Consider the following 22,586-nt stretch of genomic DNA (forward strand, 5'->3'; position numbering starts at 1 on the left):
TTATTAGCTTATTTTATTATTTTCAGTGTTGTAGCTCTTGTTACCGAATGAACTGAAGCAACCATTGGGAAAAAATTTCCTTTTGTCAATTAATTAAAAGAAATTATTCAAAAATCCCTGTGCTGATGATTTCTTGTGTATGTTCATATAGTTTGATATAGCTGAATTTTTATTTTATAGTTAAAGTCACATCATAAAGTCGGGAGCAGTGCCTGACGACTTCCTCAGGGTTGCAGTTTTACTAAAGCTGAATGTTAGTAACCTAATAAAACTTTTTCCCCCCTTTTTTTCAGGTTAATCATAGTATTTTTGAAAGTTTTATTTTGTTATATGTCATATCTTTTTGTTCAAGGATATACATTTCTTTCCTTCAACTTTAAAAAATGGGAAAGACAACAGAACATTTGAGTAACGTAGTTGTGTCGATCTTCATTGGTCCTAGACAAGACAACAGCCACAAAAAACCACCAGCAACAACAAAATACATTCATAGTCAATTCTAATATTTGTTTCGATGAGCCTGAACAAAGGTACTTTTTGAAAATGACAAACTTTTAGTAGGTATTATTAAACATACCTTTTAATCTACACATTTATAAATGTTTTTTATTAGTGTGATGTTATATTTTATTCTTAAACATAATTCTTTTCATTCGCAGTAAGTGAAAATTCATAATTTAAGCAAAAATAAAGGCTTGAAAACATTAGTCTGTGTAATTAATGCACATCATGTGTTTTACTTAATGAATTTTGTTATTCAAATAAATTAACTTTTCAATAATATTCTAATTTATTGAATGAGACTGTTTATTATTTAAACCTGCTCAAAACATGTACAGTAAGAACAATAATTCAAACCTTAGCTAGCTCAAGATCTGTCTGTAGCCCGCTAACATGACTATGAAATTGAAGAAATTGAAGAGTTTCCTTGGTAACCACTTTATTGTTGTAAATACCTAATTTACCAAAGTGAAAATCATATTATTTAAATCATTTTTAGTTCAACGTCCAGGAAAGGTAGATCCATCCATCCATCCATTTTCTTAGTGGGGTCGGGAAGGATGCTGGTGCCCGTCTCCAGCTAACGGTCCGGGCGAGAGGCAGGGTCACCCTGGACAAGTTCCCAGTCTGTCACAGGACACACAACCATGCACACACACACACCTAGGGACAGTTTAGAGAAACCAATTGACCTGACAGTCATGATTTTGGACTGTGGGAGGAAAGCGGAGTACCCGGAGAAAACCCACACATGCACAGGGAGAACTCCATGCAGAAAGACCGGGGCTGGGAATCGAACCCAGAACCTTCTTGCCTCTGTGCAGCCCAGAAAGGTAGGTGAAAATTCAAAATTCATTCAGTTCAGTTCTGTTTATTTATAAAGCGCTAATCCCCAACTAATGTCACATTAAGGCTGGTTCAACTCTTATCCAAAAATATACAATCAAATAATTACGGGGGGAGCCGCCATTCTATAGTCCTTATCAGTGAAATCGTTGGAATGTGTAGGAAAAGGACCACAACAAACTCTCTAACCAGCAAGAAATTTCACATTTCATGACTTCGTTTGTTTACGGTTGCCACAGCAACAGACAACAGATGGTTAGCAGTGGTCATGGGAGGCTCTCGGGTCGTGTACTTGTTCATTGCACCACCCCACCGATTCATGCAGTCGCCACGACGGAACTGCATGCGTGCTGGTGAAAGCACATCTGCTGCATGCGTGAACTCACCCACACGACAAACAGCGTGTACTGCGCCTTTAATTAGCGACATTTGTAATGCATTTGTGAAAATTAGATTAACCTGTGGAGCCACAGAGGCCGTGCCGTACAGTAAGTACCTCACATGTTTCAGTATTTTAGCCAGTTCCATCACCTTCATCATTATTATTATTATCAACAGTGTCAGCCTTTGAAAATAATTTTTTTTAATGTTTTCTCAGTTCTGTATGTCTCAGAAATCAGTCACCTCTTAGAATAATTAGTTACTTAAGTAAAAAGCAGAAGTGGAGCCTCCTGTGTAACCAACAGGAATGCAGCAAGTGGTTCTGGATGGTAAGTTAACCACAAAACTGGGAAACCAGCTGAGCAAACATGCTGCTGATTTTGAAATCATATTCTGGAGGCTTTTGAATCAGACAACAAAAAACATTAACTTATTGTCAATAATCCACATGTGTGTTTTTCAACATTTGTGAAATATCAACAAAATTTTGCGCACATTTGTAATGGAAACTCAATTACTGCTAAACAGCCTGAAGTGGGTAAGATTACAGAGACAGAGAGCTGCATTCAAATTATTCAGCTTCATCTCAGAGCAACAGCTAGTTTGTCTAAACTTGTAGACAATCACATGTTCTAGCAGGACAATAATTCCCAAAACATTAAAATGTAATGGAACGGTTCTGCTATCGACCTTTTTTAAGATTGAGAACTATGTTACAAAGGTAGGAAATCAACCATTTAAACCAATTTTAATCAGATATAATTTTCTTCTCTTCTTTTTAAGAGTGGTTAATCATTCAAAAATGGGTGAAGAAGAAAAATATATTTCTCTACAAACTTACTATGGGACTTTTTTTTTCTTTTTCAGATGTTTTTGGGGTGGACACAAGGCCGGCCCAAGCTTTTTTGAGGCCCAGCGCAGATTTTCATTTGGGTCCCCCCATACTATCATGTCAACACCAGATGATTTATCATTCCTGCAAGCTACTTTATGTATGTAAATTACCTACTATCATTATCCTCAGCTTTCAACTCAGTTATTATGGCTGATGATTTTAACCTAATAGATGTAGCCAACTAAAAACAATATTTGGATCCATAAGCAGCCGTTGAACTTGCATTGAGTCTGTACTTGTATCTTTGATTCTATATATTTGAGAAAACACAGTAAATATAAACTTGTCCACTTTTCGAAAACATGTTGTCAGCCATAACCTCTGAAAAACCTCTCTCAAAAATGATTCTCAGGATGATTTGACATTTTGCTTCTCTGAAACAAAAAAAAACCCAGAAAGAGCAGAAGAGTGGTCCAGCTCTACTGTACCACTTGCTTTCCAATGGTTGCCTGCAGCTGACCTGGTCAGTGACTTCCCCTTATTTCCCATTTCAATTAGACATACATCCCCCACTGACCGCGGTCTGTCTCGCTCTAACAGACAGTCATTGGATGTTGTGGAGAAAAACAACATACCAGCAGCTAATTTGTTCTATCATGAAGTCTGAACAGGACCCTCTTTGGTCGGCGGATTCGGGTTTAAATCCATTTCCCCATGAACTCGGGAGTTCAGGTCAGGATTCACAGCCTGTATTTAAATCATCACGCTTTGCAGGGATGTGTCCCTTCCAGACAGGAATTTGATCCTGAGGGTCATGGACCTTTCAGAAACTTCCCCACATCTTTTTGTATTCGGAAAGAAGTCAAAACATGATTAGAGGCAAGACTTCAGTCATTCTTTTATGCTAGATCAACCTTTTCAAAGCTTTACATTGTGTTATTATGTTATTCCTTCATTAAAATCATACCTGGAGTGTTGCTTTGATTATTTCATGCATGTTTGAGAAATCCTTTAATCTCCCTTGGCAACCATTCGGCTCCTCCAGACTAGCGGCAACAGCATAAAGGTACCTTTTAAAAATAACCATTAAACAGGTAAAACAAGTATTAAGCATACTTTATGCACACTTCTGTTTTTAAGGATAGCTTTTTTATTATTAGTCAGATGTAATAGTCTAAAATTAAATGTCATGTTTTCATTAACTCTAAGTAGAAAATCATCATAAATAACAGAAATAAAAGCTATAAAACATCTACTTTTGTGTTATTACTAATTATGTGTTTCACTTTTTGATAAAGTTCCTGAAATAAATTGATATATCAATAACTTTCTAATTTGTTGAATGTGTCTGTGCTTCTCAGTTCAACAGTACTAAGAAAAGCATGAAGGGGGCGTGTCCAAAACAGGAGGAGCTTCTTAAAGAGACAGAGGCCAATTTCAGGTAGAGCTATGATGCAAAACTATTTTAAGTCATATTTGACATATACAGCATTTTCATAACAATGGAAGGTAACATGGTTACTTGATTGTGCTGTACAATCAATGACACGTTATGCTGGAAAATACACGATCACCCTCATTGAGCAATGTAGCACAATGCGTAGGTCAGATTTAGAAGAGTGGACATTTGTTTAGACGATCAGAAACTAAACAGGAAATGTTTGTAGAAAGAGTCCAACTTTTAGGTCTCTTTTTCTTTCCCCTTTTCTTTTACTTATTCTCTTTTTCTTTCTCTCTCTCTCCCTGTAGCTTCAGAGAAGACAGAAAGCTGGCGGAGGCAGTGAAATACTTTGGGTCATGTTTTCCTTGGAAACCTTGAGTCCTGACAGTCATGTGGATGTTACTTTGAGTTGTTCCAGCTAAATGGCGTTGCTAACAGAGCGCAGCCCCATTATTCCCTGACTGTGGCCTTCTCCAGCAGGATAATCAGCCCTGCCACGTCGCTCCGGTAACACATGGTCAAGATGTTGATTTGGCCTCCACCATCTTCTGTGGGGATATTCTACATCAACATGCACAACTCAATGAGTGCTTAAAGTGAAGTACAAAAGTATCAATCCCACTTCAGCTGTTTCACATTTTGTCACGTTGTTGCAACCGTTTAATTTTACTGAAAAGTATCTTAATGAGGTTTTATGTGAAGACCAAGACAGATGAAGAATAAGGTTGAGAGGTCATCTGGAACAGAATGGTTGAGATCAAAGTCTATACTTGTGTTAGAATGAGCACAAAATGGCTGCGTTTGAGCTATTTTGCAAACAAAAACTCTACAGCTGTCACAGCTAAAGCTGCTTCTGTGATGTTTTAGGTTTGAATTTGTCCAATACTTTTTACTTTACAAACAGAAAGACGTCCACAACGTAGAATATTGTTTTATGAGCTAAACCTTCTGTAAACGTCCAGCCTGCTGCATTGTTTGGTCTTCATGATACTGCGTAGTTTACAATGAACATCTGAGGTCTTAAGAAAATAACTGGATCAATGTGTACGCGCATCCTTAAAAAATCTTAATTTTGTGTGTCTAACATGAAGACCTTAAAATGTCTTAAATTCATTTTTTTTATGCAAGTTGGCCTTAAATGCATTAATTGCAGGTCTTAAAGTTTTTTGTGGCAGAAGTAGTTCATGTAGTTTCTTTTATTGTGGGACTGTCTGTTGAGGCCATGGCTAGTTAGCTGCTAATATACCCTCGCTAGCTAGCTTTTTTGACTTTAGCAAAATGGTGAATATGAGTTGGTAACTCGTGTTCACCACTGGGTCTCTTCTTTAGCCAATCAACACGAGGTGAAGTGTAATAAAACTTTTAAGTTTGGCACTACGGTTGCTAAGGCTGTAGAGAGCCATATGCTGAGTGACAAGCAGCGAAGAGCCACACAGACCCCAGGAGTTTCAGTTTTTCCTATGATTGAAATGTAGCGAGTTTCCCCAACCATCCCCTAAATATCTTAAAAAGTCTTACATTTGACTTGCTGAAACCTGCAGAAACCCTGAGTATTTAACCTGAATCTGAGATTAAGTTAAATAGACTAAGTTGGTGACATCTGAATGCAATGGGTTACACCACATTTTCTCTATCAAAGCAGCTTTAGAGAGCCAGTCTATGCTTGTCTTGAGCTGGTTATACAGTTTTAAATCATAATGTTTTGTCCGATCAATGTAAATATGATAAATTCATTTAATGTTTGACTATGAACTACTTTTTTTAAAGAAAGAGTAAAAAGTATCATTGTGTTTATACTGAACATTTGCTACATAGTGTTTTGGGTATGTATGAGTAAGATATAAAGTACTTTAAAACATCAAACTACCGTATATTTCTGTCGACACAGCACATCATATGCTGCATTGAAATATTTCATCCCTTTGGGTATGTCTATAAAAATAAATACATCTAACATCTCTATCCAAGTGCTGCTGGGTCCGTGTGAACATCAGTCCATCCGATCCATCCCATTGTTTTGCAGCAGCAGCAGCTCGGCTTGTTTATTCTTTGAGTATGCTGAGTCAGCCTGACACACTGAGGCTTACTGGGCCCAAAGCCTGAGTACTTCACTGCACCACAGCAGGCTGATGTGTGCTGGGGTAAAAAAAAAAAAAGAAAAAAAAAAAAAAGAAGGTAAACCGAAGCACTGCATCGATAGATGGAAGGATACGTGTGGCTTCGTGTTAGCAGCAGTTGTGTGCCGTGGTGCACGTGTTGCTCCTCCTTGCCTGTGGCCACTCCCTGAATTCCTGCAGCAGCAGCCATGTCCTCTCACCCACAAACCCTGCTTGCTGGAATCCAGAGAAACCCAAAGCATTGAACCTAAGAAAGAAACAAAACTAGATAAAACATGAAGCAAAGCTCACATTTCTGAAACCTATTCATATTCCCCAGTTTCCCAACTGGTGACTGTATGATTATGATTTGATTTGATGATTCTGATGGTGGCGTTGCTTGATTCACAGTTGGTGACTGTGTGATATTTTTATCAAATGAAGCATTGTGAACTGCCTTGTGTTGCTGAAATGCAAACTAGGAGCTTATATTTTGTTAATTGTGGCCTTCACTCTTCCATCCTGGTCTATGTAAAGCTGCATTTTTTATGTATTTTCCTTATTTGTTAAAACTATCATGTGACTGTATGAGACAGATAATCTGTGAAAATCTTGATCTCCTCCACCTTCTACCTGAGTTACTATTGCTGTCTAAAGAAATAAAATGCTCCTGGTCAGAAACAACCAATCAGATCCAGGAGGAGGGGCTTAGCGCTGTCAGTCAACCTCATGTACTCGCTGCTAAATGTGCTAATGGCAGAGAAACAACTTAGCATTAGAGGAAAACTGCTTATCAGCCGTTGTCCGTGGCCATGCTAACTAGCCTTAGCATTCGTGGCAGACCATGTTGTGGTGAACCAGCTGGAGCAGAGCATAGAGCAAAGGGGAGAAAGTGAGTACAAGAGTGATTGACAGCACTAAGACCCTCCTCCAGGCTCTGACTGGTTGTTTCTCACTGAGTGGTGTATTTCTGCAGTTAGCACTGGGAGAAGGCAAAGGAGCTAAAAAAAATTCACAAATTATCTTTCTCATAGCATATAATCATGACATTGTGGTAGCTTTAATAAATATGTAATATATATATATATATATATATATATATATATATATATATATATATATATATATATATATATATATATATATATATATATATATATATACATATATATATATTACCTAAAAGTTACAAAGTGCAGCTTCAAGGAAACCTGTGAGTTAATCCGGAAAAAAAATAGCTTCCTATTGAATTCATAAATACAAAGATATGGATAGCTTTATTCATTTCTGACACAGTGGTTTGCCCAGCAGCCGAACAGTAGGCACATAAACCTGGGCTAAGGTCTTTCACGGTCCAGAGGCCATAGGACAGTGGAGTTTCCTCCACAGTCTGTTGCTCCCCTGTAGAAGAAACTGAACTGGACCAACCCAGTACAGGAGGTTGAACTGTGATGCTGCAGACCTGCGTGCTCCAACAGCGTACATGAAATATAAGCTATGCTCTCAATCTTGTAACGGAGACGTGTTCAGGTTCGTTTCCAGAAACCGTCGTTCCTCACTGGAACACACTCTTTTTGCACAAGGATCAGCTTGCCTGAAAACACACAGCCGCAAAGAGACTGCAACAACAAACACTGGAAAACTACATCTTTTTTTTTTTTTTTTTCCTTTTTTGAACGTGCACTGTCATCCTGACTCTAAATGGAAATTTGTCGTGTTGTAAAGTGGCCACCAGAGGGCACACTTGGCTTCTATTTCACACCCGACATTAGGTAAAAAGAAAGGAGAAATATTCTAGCCCCACCTGTGACCTTTCGAAATATAGTTACATGTGATCAAATACATGTATTGTGATTTTTCTTTTTTTTTTTTTTCTTTTTTGCTTGGGATTCTACGTTATGTAACCTATAAATACTTCAGATTAATGCAGAAGCATTAGCCAGTCTGGGGGCAGATAATGATGGGGAACATCTGCCTGTCAGACCAAATAAAACTCTGTGGGTGGGGAAGACAAGCATGTCTATAAGCACACATGATTTTAGGATAAACTCCTTGTTAATGCGTGGCTGGTTTTGCAGTACAACACTTTGTATCAGCAGTCAGCAGAAATGAAGGAAGATAATCCTGCTCTGTGTCTACAAGAGTTCCACAAGGATCTATTCTTGGTCCTTTGTTGTTTATGATCGATATGATATCAATGATCTTTCTTTTGCGTGATGTACATGCAACACAGAGAAAATAAAAGTGTACAAGATGGATTATTGCAATTTTTTACAGCCAGGAAATTCAAAAAATGCAGTTAAAAGTTTCCACCAAAGGCTGGAGAGGTGCATCGACTGAGCTGTGTTGTGATTCACAGCGCTAGCAACTGTTGCTACGTGATTGTCCAGGAGGAGTGAAAGCTGCGAGTCGGTGACTCGATGCAATCTGCTGGGTTTGCATAGATAGAAAACTTTTTTTTTTTTTACCTATTTGAGTAATGAACTGAATTTTAAATATTGAATGTGAATAGAGGCAGCTAAGATGCATATGTGTTCTGTTATTCTCCCCACATACTGTATAATTTACCAACCAAACACTTATTAGCCACTGTTGCTGTTCTGAAACCTCTGCAGTTTGCAGTTTTTATTTTTCTAATGACTCATTATGTCTTCACTATAATTAGTTAAGAGAAAAATAAAACTTGTGCTAAGAAATTATGAGATTCCAATTATATCAATAAAACCTTTAGCTTTTTCTTACTTATCACTTTGAGGTGGTGTTAGGCTTTTAATAATTTTTGATGTTTCACATTTAGATCTTGTGTTGTGCTTATAACTGAAGCCATTAAATTGATGTGGCTACATGCTAAGAATTCATTCTCTGTAGCTCTAACTATTTAGCTAATATCTTGAGACATTGTTTCAATAAGTCCATATCCTCCTGACTACCAGTAGTTCATTTTTGTCCTCTGTAGAGGACATTTCTAAACTTGAATATCTCCCAACCCCCTGCATTCTACTGAATTAATTCCTTTTGGTATCTGGAGAGGACATTTAGGGCTTTTCAATGTGGCCAACGGAGGCACAGACCTGAGGATACTAATGAGAATAATAACACTTTACTCTGCAAGCATTTTAACAATGTATGTTAAATATGCACCAAAACTCATTTATCTCTCGGTAACAAAACTGATCTCCTTCCTGGTCAGTTTAATGATTTTCATATACTTCCATATATTTGCATGAACAGCACCTTCATGCATATTGTAGCCAAAAATAGAGCGTTGCCTTACAATTATCCACAGCTGTCCCTGCATGCAGCTCAAGCATTGTGAATTAACCTATCAAATCCTTACAAAGTCATAACGTCATCTTCTGAGCAAATTGTTTGAAGTTAATTTGAAGTTTGTTTGTTTTTTAATTGGAAAAAAAGTGCTTTATTATTATGGAATTCAGAAAATAAAGACTTATTTTGCTTTTCAATTAACTTTGATCTAATAAATCATGTTTGTTCACACACAAAAGCAGTTTGTGGGGATTTTTATTGTATTACTGGAGGGAAAAAATCTATAAAACATTCCACAAAAATACATAAAAGAATTATATTAGTAAGTGAAAACACTTCCTTCTGTGACATTTACACCATGATCAGCATCAAAATAGAGCTTTTTCTTTACAGATTAATGTGACATCATGTACTCTGATGCTATAATAAATAATGGAACAACTTCGGGGTTTATTGTGTTCAAGTTAGGTAAACAGAAAACATTTTTTTGTTATCATTTCTCACAAGCTACAATCGAGCTGTATCACTTTGAAAGTCGGGAGCAAAAAAAACAAACAAAAAAAATTGTTGGAGCTCTTCACCCATCTCATGTGATTGGTCGCTGGTCTGAGTCTGGGCAAAAAAACAAACTCCAAACCCCTCCTGATGAGCCGCTGACGTAAAAACTTCTTCCTCCCTCCTCCTCCTCCTCCTCTTGTTTTTCCCGCCCAGCCCTCCGCACCACCTCCTCCCTCAGCTAGTTCGCTGTCAGGATACATTAAGCTCATATGCTTGTAGAATTCAGCGAGCGCAGAAAATGGCCAAGGAGAATGAGGGTGGGGGAAAAAACAGTCCTTGCTTTTGAGTGCTTTACATAACAAAGTCTCCGGTTTCTCTACGACGAGGCAGAAGCTTAGACAGCAACAAAACAGCTCCGCACAAATAAACATGTTCGGTTCAGTAGTAAGGCACATTTTCCACAAGAGACGAGGAGGGAGGGGTGGAGGATACTTTGGTAGGAGAGCATAGAGCTGAGTTACAAAAAAAATTATATATATATATTTTTTTTTAAGAAAGCAAAAAAGAAACAAAAAAAACCGTCTGTGCCAATCGGCGTATGGCTCTGGGGAGCGAAGCGCAGGTAAAGCAGGAGTGTCCAGGTAAACTAGCAACAAACGCGAGGTAGAAGAGCAAACTACGGCGGCGTATTAGGGCCAATTTAGATAGAAAAAAAGGAGTACATTTCCGAAGAAAACACCCCTTCAGAAAATGATATTAAGCCCAAATTTCTGAGTTTTTTCCCAGACATTTTTGATTTTTCAAACTCACGAGATTTCTGTTTTGTTGTTGTTGTTGTTGTTGTTTTTCAAATTAACTTTAGTCCTTTTTGCTAAAAAGAATTTCTGAGAGTAATCTCAGAATTTCTGGGTTTTTTTCTCAGAAATCTACTACTTTTTCTCCCCTATATTTGCAAAGGCGCTAATATGCAGTAGTAGCAAACTGCAAATAGTGAAGATCGAGATCGTGATTCGCTCCCTGGGTTCCCACCTCCCCCTTTCCTGGACACAAGATTGCAGTTTCAGGTAGAAACGTGTACAAAACTGTTAAAAACCCCCTCCCATCGCCAGAATACAAAAAGCACAAGGCCTTAAGAGTACATAGGCTTAAATGTTGTCATTTACAATTTTAGGACATGGCAAAGTTTCCTATTGTCAATCACAGCTAGGATTACATTTATCAATAAAAAAAAATAAAAAAAACAGTTCACGATTTTGCTGCTTGTATGTAATGCTGGATTTCCCCAAAACACAAGCTGCCATAACAATAACTGGTAGATTTGTGTCAACAGCAGCCATTCCACCAAGAGACCAAAACAAACGAACATTATAAGTTAAACTTACATTCACACAATAAATTTGCACATCTACTGCAGTTTGAGGCCGGCTTATCAGTCATAAATAAAAAATAACATTAGATTAAAACATTCCAACAAACCCAATATTTCACCTTTTACATACCAAAGAAGAAAGATTCTTATTTTTGCTGCAAAAAAAAACATTTTTAAAAAATTACATCTGGATTTTGTTTCGACCACATGATTGTAGTAAAATACTCAATACAGTTGCAACTTTTTATTTACCCAAAAAGGCTCAAGTTGGTGCAGTATATGGAAGTCCAAAAGTGCCACGACTAAAATAATAAATTGTTAGATGACAAGTGTAATGAATTCAGACACAAATATATTATTTGTGAAATATAATTTAAAAATTTTAAAAAGTAGATTTCTTTTCTTAGTTTTTGTTTTTGTAATTTTACACAACAGCAATTTAGAAACTCTACTATCATTGGCATGTTTAGCTGGTGTGCAGGTTGACCAATCAGATGCAATATTTGATTAGCATTACAGATTAAATTATGCCTTTGATGCACTGCGAGCGTGAACATAAATAAATTAAAACTAAATATTAATATAATTATTTGAGTTCATTGTATATTTAAAAAAATAATTCAGATGATGTTTCTATTTTCAATTAAGATTTTTTTAACATGACATAAATAAACAATAATTAAGTTTTGTTTTAAATTGTGGCACTTTTGGCATTCCATAAAAAGAAAGCTTTCAGTCCCATAACTAACAGGAAAGTCAGGCCTTTGCCCTCCTGGCTGGCTGAAGTGCAGCCTCTTGAGTAACTGAAGGGACTTTAATTAATTATCAACCCAGGTCTGATCTGACAGACTGAGTGACGCAGCTTTCATGCCCACTCGGGTTCCTTCGTCCACAGCTGTCGTTTGACACACAGAGCTTCACTACAGCAGATCTCCGAAAAGTTACGCTTTGACTGAGTGAAGGAACACAAACATGACATAGTCTTTGGTTCGCCTCACAGCTAAAACAATCTGTTGTCAAGGTAAAGAGCTCCTGGTCCGCTTCTGAAAGCGGTAGAAAATATATTCTACCGGTTGCTACATGAAGTTTGGCTTCACGGACAGTATCACCTATAAATCTGCTGATCTCAAATCAAAAACCTCTCCGTAAGCCTTTCCGAGCCCGACACCGAGTCCAAAATGTTAAAATGTTTCTGGTTAAAACTGTGCTGCAGAGCGTAACAGAGCCTTGACCCCTCCCCCACTTGTTTCTGAACACCGCCCTACCGTTGGCCAAAAGAAGGCTACTGCATTTCCCATCACTTAAAAAAAACAAACAAACAAAAAAACAATTTCAGATTTTTGAAAATAATTCCAGTCACCTAAAACTTGAACAATCAGCATGTGGAAACATAAAGGAGCGTCACAACCGCATGAAACTGGTATGTCTGTTCAACGTTAGCATACTGTGAGACTCTCATATAAGCCAATGCCTATATGTACATAAATGTTCATACTGGAAATGCACTGATCCCATATTAATATCTGTATCAGTTCAAATATTGAAAAACATTCTAGATTGGCTATCAGGGACAATGTGCCCAATCAATAAAGGTAGATTTACTCAGTCAAATTCTATGCTTGCTGCTTTATTATTTATTTTACATTATATTTATAATCCCTAGTTGCTCTTTCTGAACCATTTGAAAGAAGGTTTGCTGCAGTTTGTTTTTACATGTTCGACTAAAGTAGTCAACCTGTTGTTTTTATCAGTTTTATCAGCTGTTCCTCTCCTAATTACACTGACTGAACAAATGTTTTTTCATTTTGACCAGCTAGTGAAGCTATTAGTGTATTTCGGCGTAGAGTTAGCAAATAAATTTGTAATTTAGCACATTTATGTCTGTGTTTAAAAAACCATTTTAAGTCAATTCAGCTGTTTTTCTGCATCGGATCGGATCTAAACCTTAGATATCGGTATCAGTATCAATATTGGTATTGGTTGTGAAAAAAGTGGATCAGTGCATCTATAATTCATATGCAAATTATACTAAAGTTGTAATAAATATTTCTTGTCTACTTTGAGGCACGAGCAATAAGTGCATATCTGGTTCCTCATTAAAGAGGGATGAGCGTCATTCAGCTTCATGTCTGCACAGGTTCAGAGTGTGAAACATCCAGAATCCAGAACCTTCACACCTCTGATCAACCGGCTGCACGTGACGTTGTCATGGAGATCAGGACTTCACCAGAATCTCCATGATGTGGTCCAGTTCGTTCAGGTCCAGCAGACACGACTGGAGGCTTCCCGCCGAGGAACGTGGCTTCATGTCGTCGTCGGGCCAGAAGGACACGCTGACCGGCCACAGGGAGCTGGCTGCCCAGGCGGACGGCAGTTCCGAAGTCTCATACATGGACGTGTCGATGTCCTCGAAGATATCATCCAGGGCGAGGTCACTTAGGTAGCCCATGGCGCTTCCCGCATCGCTAAAGGTGTGACCGACAGCGTTGGGCGGAGGTTTCTGTAAGTCCGTGGGGGCGGTGTTTGTCGGTTCGGGGGACGGCGGGGGAGACGGACCTTCCGCGTCTCCCTCCGTGCAGCCAGGGCACGTGACCGACTCATCCTCCCTGAAGTCGTCCCTGAGGAGGCGCGTGTCGGGGCTCACGCCGCTGAGCCGCACATCCGTCCCGTCGCTCCGCATCTCCTCCTGGATCTGCCTGAGCGTGTTGATGAGGAGCACGGACCGCCGCAGGCTGAGCTCCACGCCGGCCTGGTAGTGCTGCAGCTTCTCCAGGCAGAGGCTGAGCACCAGCTGCCGCTGCTGCAGGTGGCTGGTGTCGGTCCTGGACCATCGGTCCCCTCTGTCCTCCTCCTCTGAGTCCTCCAACGCTGTGTCCGGCCTCTTGTCCTCCGTCGCTGTGGCATCGGGGAGCTGCTCAGCCTCCGCACCCTCCAGGCTGCTCCACTTCCGCTTCACACCTCGACCCAACATTGACCTGCAGCGATTCATAAAGATCATCAGGGAAAAAGCATTTGAACAACAAGCTAACTGGGGTTGCGCCGATAAATCATCCTCGATTCCCTTAACTTTGGGGGATCAGCCAATGCTTATATGCGAAGCCGATCTTATCTACCTCTGTAAAGGTCTGAAAATCAAACACTGTCCTCTTTTGCTGTGAGAGACTGGCAGATCGACCCACCAGGTCTGCATGTTTGCAGTTAGCAATAGTCACCCCACTGTTGCCATCTCAGCAACTTTATTTCAATATTTACCATAGTTACCGTCACAAAAATCAGTAACTGCCAAAATTGGAATCGACAGGTCAGGCATTTTAAAGATCAGCAATCGGCCAGAAAAATGCAATCGGTGCACCTCTAATGCTAACAAATGATCATATCTGCAGCCAGACAGCTAAATATTAATATGTCAGCCTTCTCAAGGGCAAAATTCTAATTCATTTCAAATTCAAAAATACTTCATTGGTCCCAAAGGGTAATTAAATACTGTTGTCACTCATATTAATTCAAAATTTCTAGAAAGAGTTATTGTAGCTAAAATGGCACGAGTTTAGTTTTTCTGCTGCGACAGGCTGCTGTGGTTTCTGAGGTTTTCCTATTTGAAATGTTCAGTAGTTTAAAACATCCTGTCAAAAAATGTGCTTCATTAGCAGTTCCATTAGTCAGTGTTCTGCTAAAACTGGTGAAATGGACTTCAAATTTTGATCACCATACCTTTAGAACAGTATGTCTGCTTATGATACACTAAATTCATAAATAAATAAAAACAACATATAAAATAAATATATAAAAACAAACCTTGCCTAGAATCCAACAGGCTACTTCAACAAATTAGCTACATCTGATTGAGTACTCAGCAGCAAAAGCTGAAATCTTGTCAATACTAACATAATCAGAGACGAGCATTGTAACAACAAATCGCGATTTCTGTCACGTTTTTCCATGACAAAGTAGAAAAACATTATAATTAGAGATGTGCCAATCAGGTTTTTTCCTGCCGATTCCGATTCCGATCACATAATTATTATTTTTTTAATCATAAGCACTACCGGTTACATTATGTGGAAAAAGGAACCACGAATTCACCTTAATTTAGACAAAAACTTGTTTTTAATAACTTTTTCCAATAAAAATACAAAGCAGGCATTGTGCAAATTGTACTGCTACCGGTAATACTATCTTTAACAGACTGAAAACATATGAAGGCTCTGAAGAGGCTAAATAATACAAAAAGTCAAAATAAAACCTCTCAACATTGCCAAAAAAATTCAAGCATAAAACTTAACATTCAAAGGCAAAAACAGGATCCATTACAATAAACAATCCAGAGTTACTGAATGAAAACTTCCTGATAGCATGGCGGCTAGCTGATTACTGCTAGTTCTGATTGGCTGTTTCTGACTGAGCGGAGGAATTATGCAGAACAGGGAGGAGATCGATTATTTTTTTAGAGATTATCTGTCTCATGTTAGGACAGTGAAAGTTTTAATACGTATGTAAAATTTATTTTTTTAAGTTAGATGCTGCAGCTTTAAACAGAGGTTCGGTGTGAGAGTCACTACCAGGTGGAGCAGAAGCGGCGCTCCGTCTGTCAGATATTACTACCAGTAGCGTAGCAGCGGTTCAACAACGAGATCAGAACCAGCGTCTTACATCGCAGCTCGAAGACTTAAATAATTTTTTGTTATTTGTTTAGCTTTCTGACCGTCATGCTAATCCGGGTGAGTGTTTGTAGCTGTGCGCTGCTTTACCTGCTATCTGGTCGCTTCATATGTCTTTTTTTACTGCAGTGAGCCTCGATGTAGCCAAACTCCGTCAAGTATGGCTTTGTTTTTATGCCATAGTAGATTCGTCATGTTTATTGCATTTTGACGTGCTTCACCCCGAGGTAATTTTCCGCCGCAACACGCAAACTTCCCCATTCACTCAGTGCGTTATAGTTCCACAGACATCGCTTAGGATTTGTTGCTGCGCGTTTGCGCAGTGTGAAGGAAAGAGACCAGCTGTACAGGCAGGCTGCGAAATGAGATGCAGGTGATCGGTTTGTGTGATCGGCTATCACCGATCAAACACTTTTCAAGGAAATAGGCCGATTATGATCGGTGGCCGACCGATCGACACACCTCTAATTATAATTTACCAAAAGTAAACAATTTTACCAACTGCTCCAAACATGCACCCACTTCACCCTGAAACACGATGGAAACTGCCAAACATTCACCGAGTTTTCCATCAATGTTTTTTTTATGCCCATTTTGAAGTGTTGGGAAATAACTTCCTCGAAATCATCAAAAACGTTTTTGCGCTCCTAGAAGGTTGTTTAAGGCCCTTGCCAAAAAGAGTTAGTGCGTCAAAGGGGAGACGGAAACACGTTAGCTAAATAAGTTCTGATGTAGCAAACTTTCCCATCCACTGGTGAGTTTGTGCCTTACCAGAGGCATGAAACTCCAAACTTCCAGCTCGGAGGGGAGGACGGTGAGGCTGGAGTGGCTGGCTGGAGGCACTCCAGGCTGGGTTGGGAGCTGGTGGTGGTGAACGGCTCGGAAACATTTCAGAGTCCAAACCTCCAGCTTGGAGGGGAGAACTCTCTCCATTTTTTCTGAAATGTGTGGTTCAGTCCAGTAACTTGTAACAACCTCTACATCTTGTTTATTACAGCCACACGTAGAGTCAACGTCTAACAAAATTACGCTTTGCGTAGCCTGGTTGATTTGTTCCAAACCAGTAGAAGCACACCTAATTCAAATTTACTTTTAACACAGTAACTGAGACTGAAGTGAAGGTGAAGGTTATCCTCCCTACATTAAAAACATTCAACCAAAGATGTAGAATAGATTTTGGCCCATAGTGATTTTTCTTTTTTTGTTTGTCTGAAAAGTCGCAAAATATAGCAACAAAGTCACTAAGTTGACAACAGTGGGGTGACTGTTGTTAAAGCTGCAGTATGTAACTTTATAAAAAAAATATGTTTTTTACATATTTGTTAAAACTGTCACTATGTTGTGACAGCATAAAATAAGACACAGAATCGAGCTCCTCTCCATTCTCCCAGCGCTAACAACAGAAATAACCAGTCAGAGCCAGGAGGAGGGTGTTAGCTCTGACAATCATCTTGTGTATGTGCTACCCACATCTTCCCCCTTGCTCTTTGTGACGCTATGTGTCTTCCTGATAGCAGAGCCCACCGTGGATGCTCAGACTAGTTAGCATGGCCACCGATGACGGAGGATAAACGGATTTCCTCGGACTTTAAGTTGTTTCTTCGCCATTAGCACATTGAGCAGCCTGTGTGTGAAGTTGATTGACAGTGCTAAGACCCTCCTCCTGGCTCTGATTGGTTGTTTGTCACAGTGCATTTCTGCAGAAGGCTGGATTTTTTTTTCACAGATTATCTGTCTGTCACGACAGGGTGACAGCTTTAACAAATATGCCTGCACACGCGCATGAGCAGACCTGCACAGCAGGTCTGCCAGTGGCAGAGCAAAAAGGGACAGTGACTGATTTAAAAATTGGTTTCGTATGCATTGGCCAATCGTCGATCACCCAATAAATTAAGGAAATCAGGGCCAATTTATTGGTGCGCAGCTTGCAGGATGGCTCAGAACAAAGCATTTCCAGGTGTTAAAATGGCCCAGTCAAAGTCTAGACCTGAACCCAATTGTGAAATCTACAACAAGCCCGGAAATTCTATCTGTACAGTCTCTAAATGTGCAGTTATAATGTCAACACTCTTCAGTTTTGTTATTTACTCCCCTCCGCCCCCCCAAAAAAACAGTTTATCTTTTTCCTTTCGTTTCATAATTACACGAAGTTGTCATGTGAAAAAAAAAAGTTCCAATGGTGTGAATAAATGGATGTGAAGGCTCCACTGATGAGATTCAGTGGGAACAAACTTTGAGCTCTGCATCCAGCTTACATAAGAGTCCCAGCCAAACACATTACAGTTTGTCTTTTAAATCGGAGGCGCTCTGCTAATGTGCAAACATCTAACCTGCTGCTGCTGCTGCTGCTTCTACTGTACATGAGCGGCGAACAAACTGTACCAGTGGCCGGGCTGGACGTGTGTGTCTCCTCCATACAAGACGTGTTACTGAGAACATTTGAAAGGTTGTGACTCACTGTCAGACACCCTGCAGGCTGACAGACTTTACTCATCCCTCAGTTATCCAAGGTTCTCCCTCAATTCATTTGCTTTTACAAGTTACACGAAGCTTACCCTGTAAGTTTGGCCCCCCAAACCCAAAGATTCAAGTTTCTGTGGAACGATTTGATGAATAATAATAATAATTTAAAAACAAAAACCCGAAACCGAAATAAAAGGAAGCCTGGTATTTAAAACACTATTTACAGGTACCACCTGTAAATAAGTCCAGTTTGGTCTGCAGCCTGTTTCTGTCTGCCTAGAACGCAGTGAGAACACAGCTGACCCCTTCCCCACTTTAGTGAGAACACACTGGCTCCCCTTGAAATTCAAGTTAAAAAAAAAAAAAAAAGCAGCAAAATTTGCAAATAATTGTAGCAAAATTAATCTTTAAATATAACAACCTTACGTGCCCTTGACACTCTTCATGTGCCGTACAAATCCGTCGTGTCCTCGGCTCCTTTTCGTTCCGCCGCGGCGCTTCGATACTACCGAGATCCGGAGTGTGAGGAATGTGCAGTCCATCCCCAGTAGCGGGGGAGGGGCGGAGCTTCGGGGAGTGGACCGCGGGACACCGGGACTCACGGGCGGAGGAGATTGACTCGCTCATACGTCTGTCAAGCCTACGCCTCCGCCACTCACGGGGCAGCGAATGTGCGGCGGCTCGCTAAGCGGGGAGGACTGCTGATGCCTTCGGGGCCCGCTCGGAAATAATAGAATTCATGTCGGGCCGCACGTGTGCGGTCTCATCAGACGTTTTTTACCTTTACATTGTTAAATACGTTTTTTTTAGATCTCTAGACAATCTATAAATACATATTATTATTGTTGTTGTTGTTGTTGTTGTTATTGTTATTATTATTATTATTATTATTATTATTATTATTATTATTATTATTATTATGACCTGTTTAGTATTTATTTCATTGTATCCCTGCCGACGCTTTATTCTAGTAATGGTACGAGCTAGAAGCGTTCAGTAAAGTCAATCAAACTCCCTTTCGGTCGCCTACAGGGCCGCCCCTAAAGGGAGGCCGTGACCACCCCTGGAAAAAATACTGCGAACCCCATTGCTTTTTACCCCTTAAGCGAATACGTTCGGTATCTATCAGTGCTATAGAATCTGAATACGCGAGACTAACGTAAGATAGGCTTTATTACTACCGTGAGGGCGGGGAGGGAGAGAAACTATCATGAGAGTGGGCGACACAACACGGGATTTTTACGGGAAAATAATAATAAGGGAGCACGGCGGAAAGGGGGTTTAAAAAACGGTAGTTTCTCGGTCAGAACGGGAGATTTGACAGGTATGTAAATTGTGAAAAACTTACAGCACTGGGTGGTATCTTTAGCAAACCACAAAGTGCAAACAAATCATTAATTTGTGTAAGAAGAGAACTTGAAAACCTGAAGAGTTGCAATGAAGGATAAAAAGTACAAGAGCACTAAACCAGTTTTACCATCCACCCAATTCATGAACCCGCAGGCTTATTCAGAGTCCAGTAATTGCTCTTCAGGTCAGAAACTTGTTTTACCGAGTGAGCAATTAAAATTATACATTTAATTTAAAAAACACACTCAAACATTTGCGTCCAAAAACGGTTCAAAATTAACGCGCTGGAAATATCTAGAAGGCCTAGAATGCTGCAGTGAGCACCTGAATGCAGCATTTTAAAGAGACAGATGACTCAGAATGGAAGAGGAAGGACGTGACCGGAATAACAGGAAAAGGCACTCACCAAATAAGGCAATTCTGGTTCATCACATTCTCACCTCTGCTGTTCCCTCCACGTTAGGTTCTCTGATCTATCTCTTGAATATAAGCTGTTGCCTATTGTACTTTTGTAAGGAAATACAGACATTTGAAAGCCAGAATATCACAGCAGCTCTGGTCTTTTGGCTTTAATAGTATGACTGAAATGAAAGCTTAAAAACAACACAAGCATATCTCACTTTTATTTCTGTCAGGGTCATTAAAGTCATTAAATACTAGTTGGACTTTGTTGCAAAAATAAAATAAAAATAAATACTTTTCAATCTTTGCTTATTCAAATTTCTACATTTTACCTAAATGTGTGACCAGAGGTGGGCAGAGTACGCAAAAAAAATTACTAAAGTTAAAGTAACACTACTTCAACATATTTTGACTGAAGTAAGAGTGAAAAGGCATTTGGTCAAAAGTATACTCAAGTAATGAGTAACTGATCCAATTATCAATCATTTAATATTTAAAAATTACATCAAAATATAAAGTTAAGTGAAAAGTTTGATATTCTAAGGATCAAAAGTACAATCATTCATATAAGTAATACAAAATAACAAAATCAGGCACAATCATTTGTTTTTCCAAATCAGTTTCTTCAAATATAAAACTTATGAAACTTTAACAAAAACTGGAGGTGTGTATCTGTGTTGGTTAAAACATGTTTGTTTTTCATTCAAGGTTTAGAGAATCCAGAAATTTGGCTCAAGTAAGAGTAGAGATACTTCATCATAACATTTCTCAAGTAAAAGTAAGGTCACTGTTGTGATTTTGCAAATGTGCTTATTTTGTTTGCCAGTGGAGTAGCTGACTGCTCGGGCTGTGAGGTGTTCATTGTGTTCAGAGAGACGGCCTGGGGGAAGAGACGGTTTCTGTGGCAGCTGGTTTCAGCAAACTGCACCGACCCGAAAGGTAAGGGTATATAAACAGCATGTGTCCAGAATATGTGGGGTCTGCAGAGATGTTAGCTGCCGTTTTCCTGACGCCGGAGCAGAACAGTACAAAATGATAACGAGGATTCAATCAGTGATGTAAATTTTTTTAATGTTATTGCAGACAAAGGAAACAAAATGAGAGCAGAAAATGACCTCAAACGCTTCAAAATGGCAGCAAATACCTAAAAGATTTGGGAGAAAATGTAAAATGCTCTAATTGATGGAAGGAGAGCCACACACTGAATCGGTTATCAAGTCCTGGGTGATCAGAGCAGGTTTATAGTTAGCGACTACTGCAATAATAACATGTCGAATTTATGAAACCGAGCTACAAGCAAGATAACTTCAAAAATTCCTCACCTTTGAAAAATGTGTAAAAAAAAGTGATTTAACATTTATTAAAAGTATTTTATTTTTGCTCTGCATATGAGAAAGAACCAAGCTTTACTTAATGAGTGTTTTCATAATTAGCCCTTTGTTTCAACATTCCTGATTAGGAAATTTGTTAGCTGTCTGCGAGGAGTTATTAATCGCGTCTTGGTGCAAGACCTACTGTTTGGTATTTGGTTACACAAACCTCGGTGTGTAACGTCTAAGGCTGTTTTCAGTTCCCTTCTTAGGGCCGAGCCAGAAGCAGACTTTGTTTTTTTGTTTTTGTTTTTGTTTTGTTTTTTCATTTGTTGCGGTTTGCTTTCACATCGAAGCTGTGGAACTGAATCACAGCACTCTGAGCTGGAAAACCTCTGCCCTGCTGTCAGGAGTGGCTCCTCCTCATGAACACACAAAAGCCCAACTTTCAAACTCGTCTTTTTAGACAAGTTTTTTTTTTGGAAAAAAAGGAGCAATTTTTTTCTTTAAAGAATGCAGACACAGCCGTTTACTGAAGAGCCTGTTAATCCCTTTCCTCCACTTTCTGAGGCGTGGGATCAAATTTCTTTGTTTTTCAAGCTCTGCTCCCAACGTGTGTGTGGAACTGACCGCTGTAAAGATTTTTTATGCTTATTTATTCTGTTATTTTGAGCACAACTGGATGTGACTGCATACCTTGTGTAATTTTAGGGATAAGACCAAATGCTTCCAGATATCCCCGTGCTTTGTTTTGTTCTGATTGGGGGGTTTTCCTTCTTTTTTTGCTGACTCATCAAGAAGCCTTTTATCTGTGTTTGCACCCAAAAGGCAAATCAAAGCGAACAAAGCCACGTGTAATTTCATGAATAAATGTGGTTTTTCAGTGCCGAGGGATGCCGATGTAACTTCCTTTCTGACGTCTTTAAGAAACGTTGCGGTCTCGGGCTCACCTGTACCGTGAACGTGTGGTGCGGTGAGCGAGCAGGTCAGCCGTCTGCTCTGTTGATCCTCTGCATATCTCGTGCAGCATGTCATAGTCCGACATCATGTGACGGCACGTGAGGGCAAAGGTCTGGAGCTTTCTGCTCCAACTCATCCTGACTTCAGGAAAACACTCAGAGCTTGGAGCAGCGTTCAGGATCAGCTTCACTTTAAGTGGCTGCAATCAA

General features: G+C 39.5%; 1 protein-coding gene across 2 annotated transcripts; it reads right to left on the reverse strand.

Moving 5' to 3' along the window:
• Nucleotides 1-9,605: 9,605 nt before the first annotated feature.
• On the reverse strand, nt 9,606-19,209 carry LOC106921133 (SERTA domain-containing protein 3). Of its 2 annotated transcripts, none has more exons than XM_014992609.2 (2): nt 18,777-19,209; nt 9,606-14,209 (listed from the first exon to the last, which is right to left on the reverse strand). In XM_014992609.2, the coding sequence occupies exons 1-2, from the start codon at nt 18,980-18,982 to the stop codon at nt 13,450-13,452; spliced, it is 966 nt and encodes a 321-aa protein (XP_014848095.2). In that variant the 5' UTR covers nt 18,983-19,209; the 3' UTR covers nt 9,606-13,449. The 2 variants fall into 2 exon arrangements, with proteins under 2 accessions (XP_014848095.2, XP_087858735.1); XM_088002609.1 differs by having other exon boundaries at nt 18,782-19,009.
• Nucleotides 19,210-22,586: the final 3,377 nt, after the last annotated feature.

This window comes from Poecilia mexicana, unplaced genomic scaffold, assembly GCF_051168715.1.
Source record: "Poecilia mexicana isolate PSO_F unplaced genomic scaffold, ASM5116871v1 scaffold_22, whole genome shotgun sequence".
NCBI classification, from domain to species: Eukaryota; Metazoa; Chordata; class Actinopteri; order Cyprinodontiformes; family Poeciliidae; genus Poecilia; species Poecilia mexicana.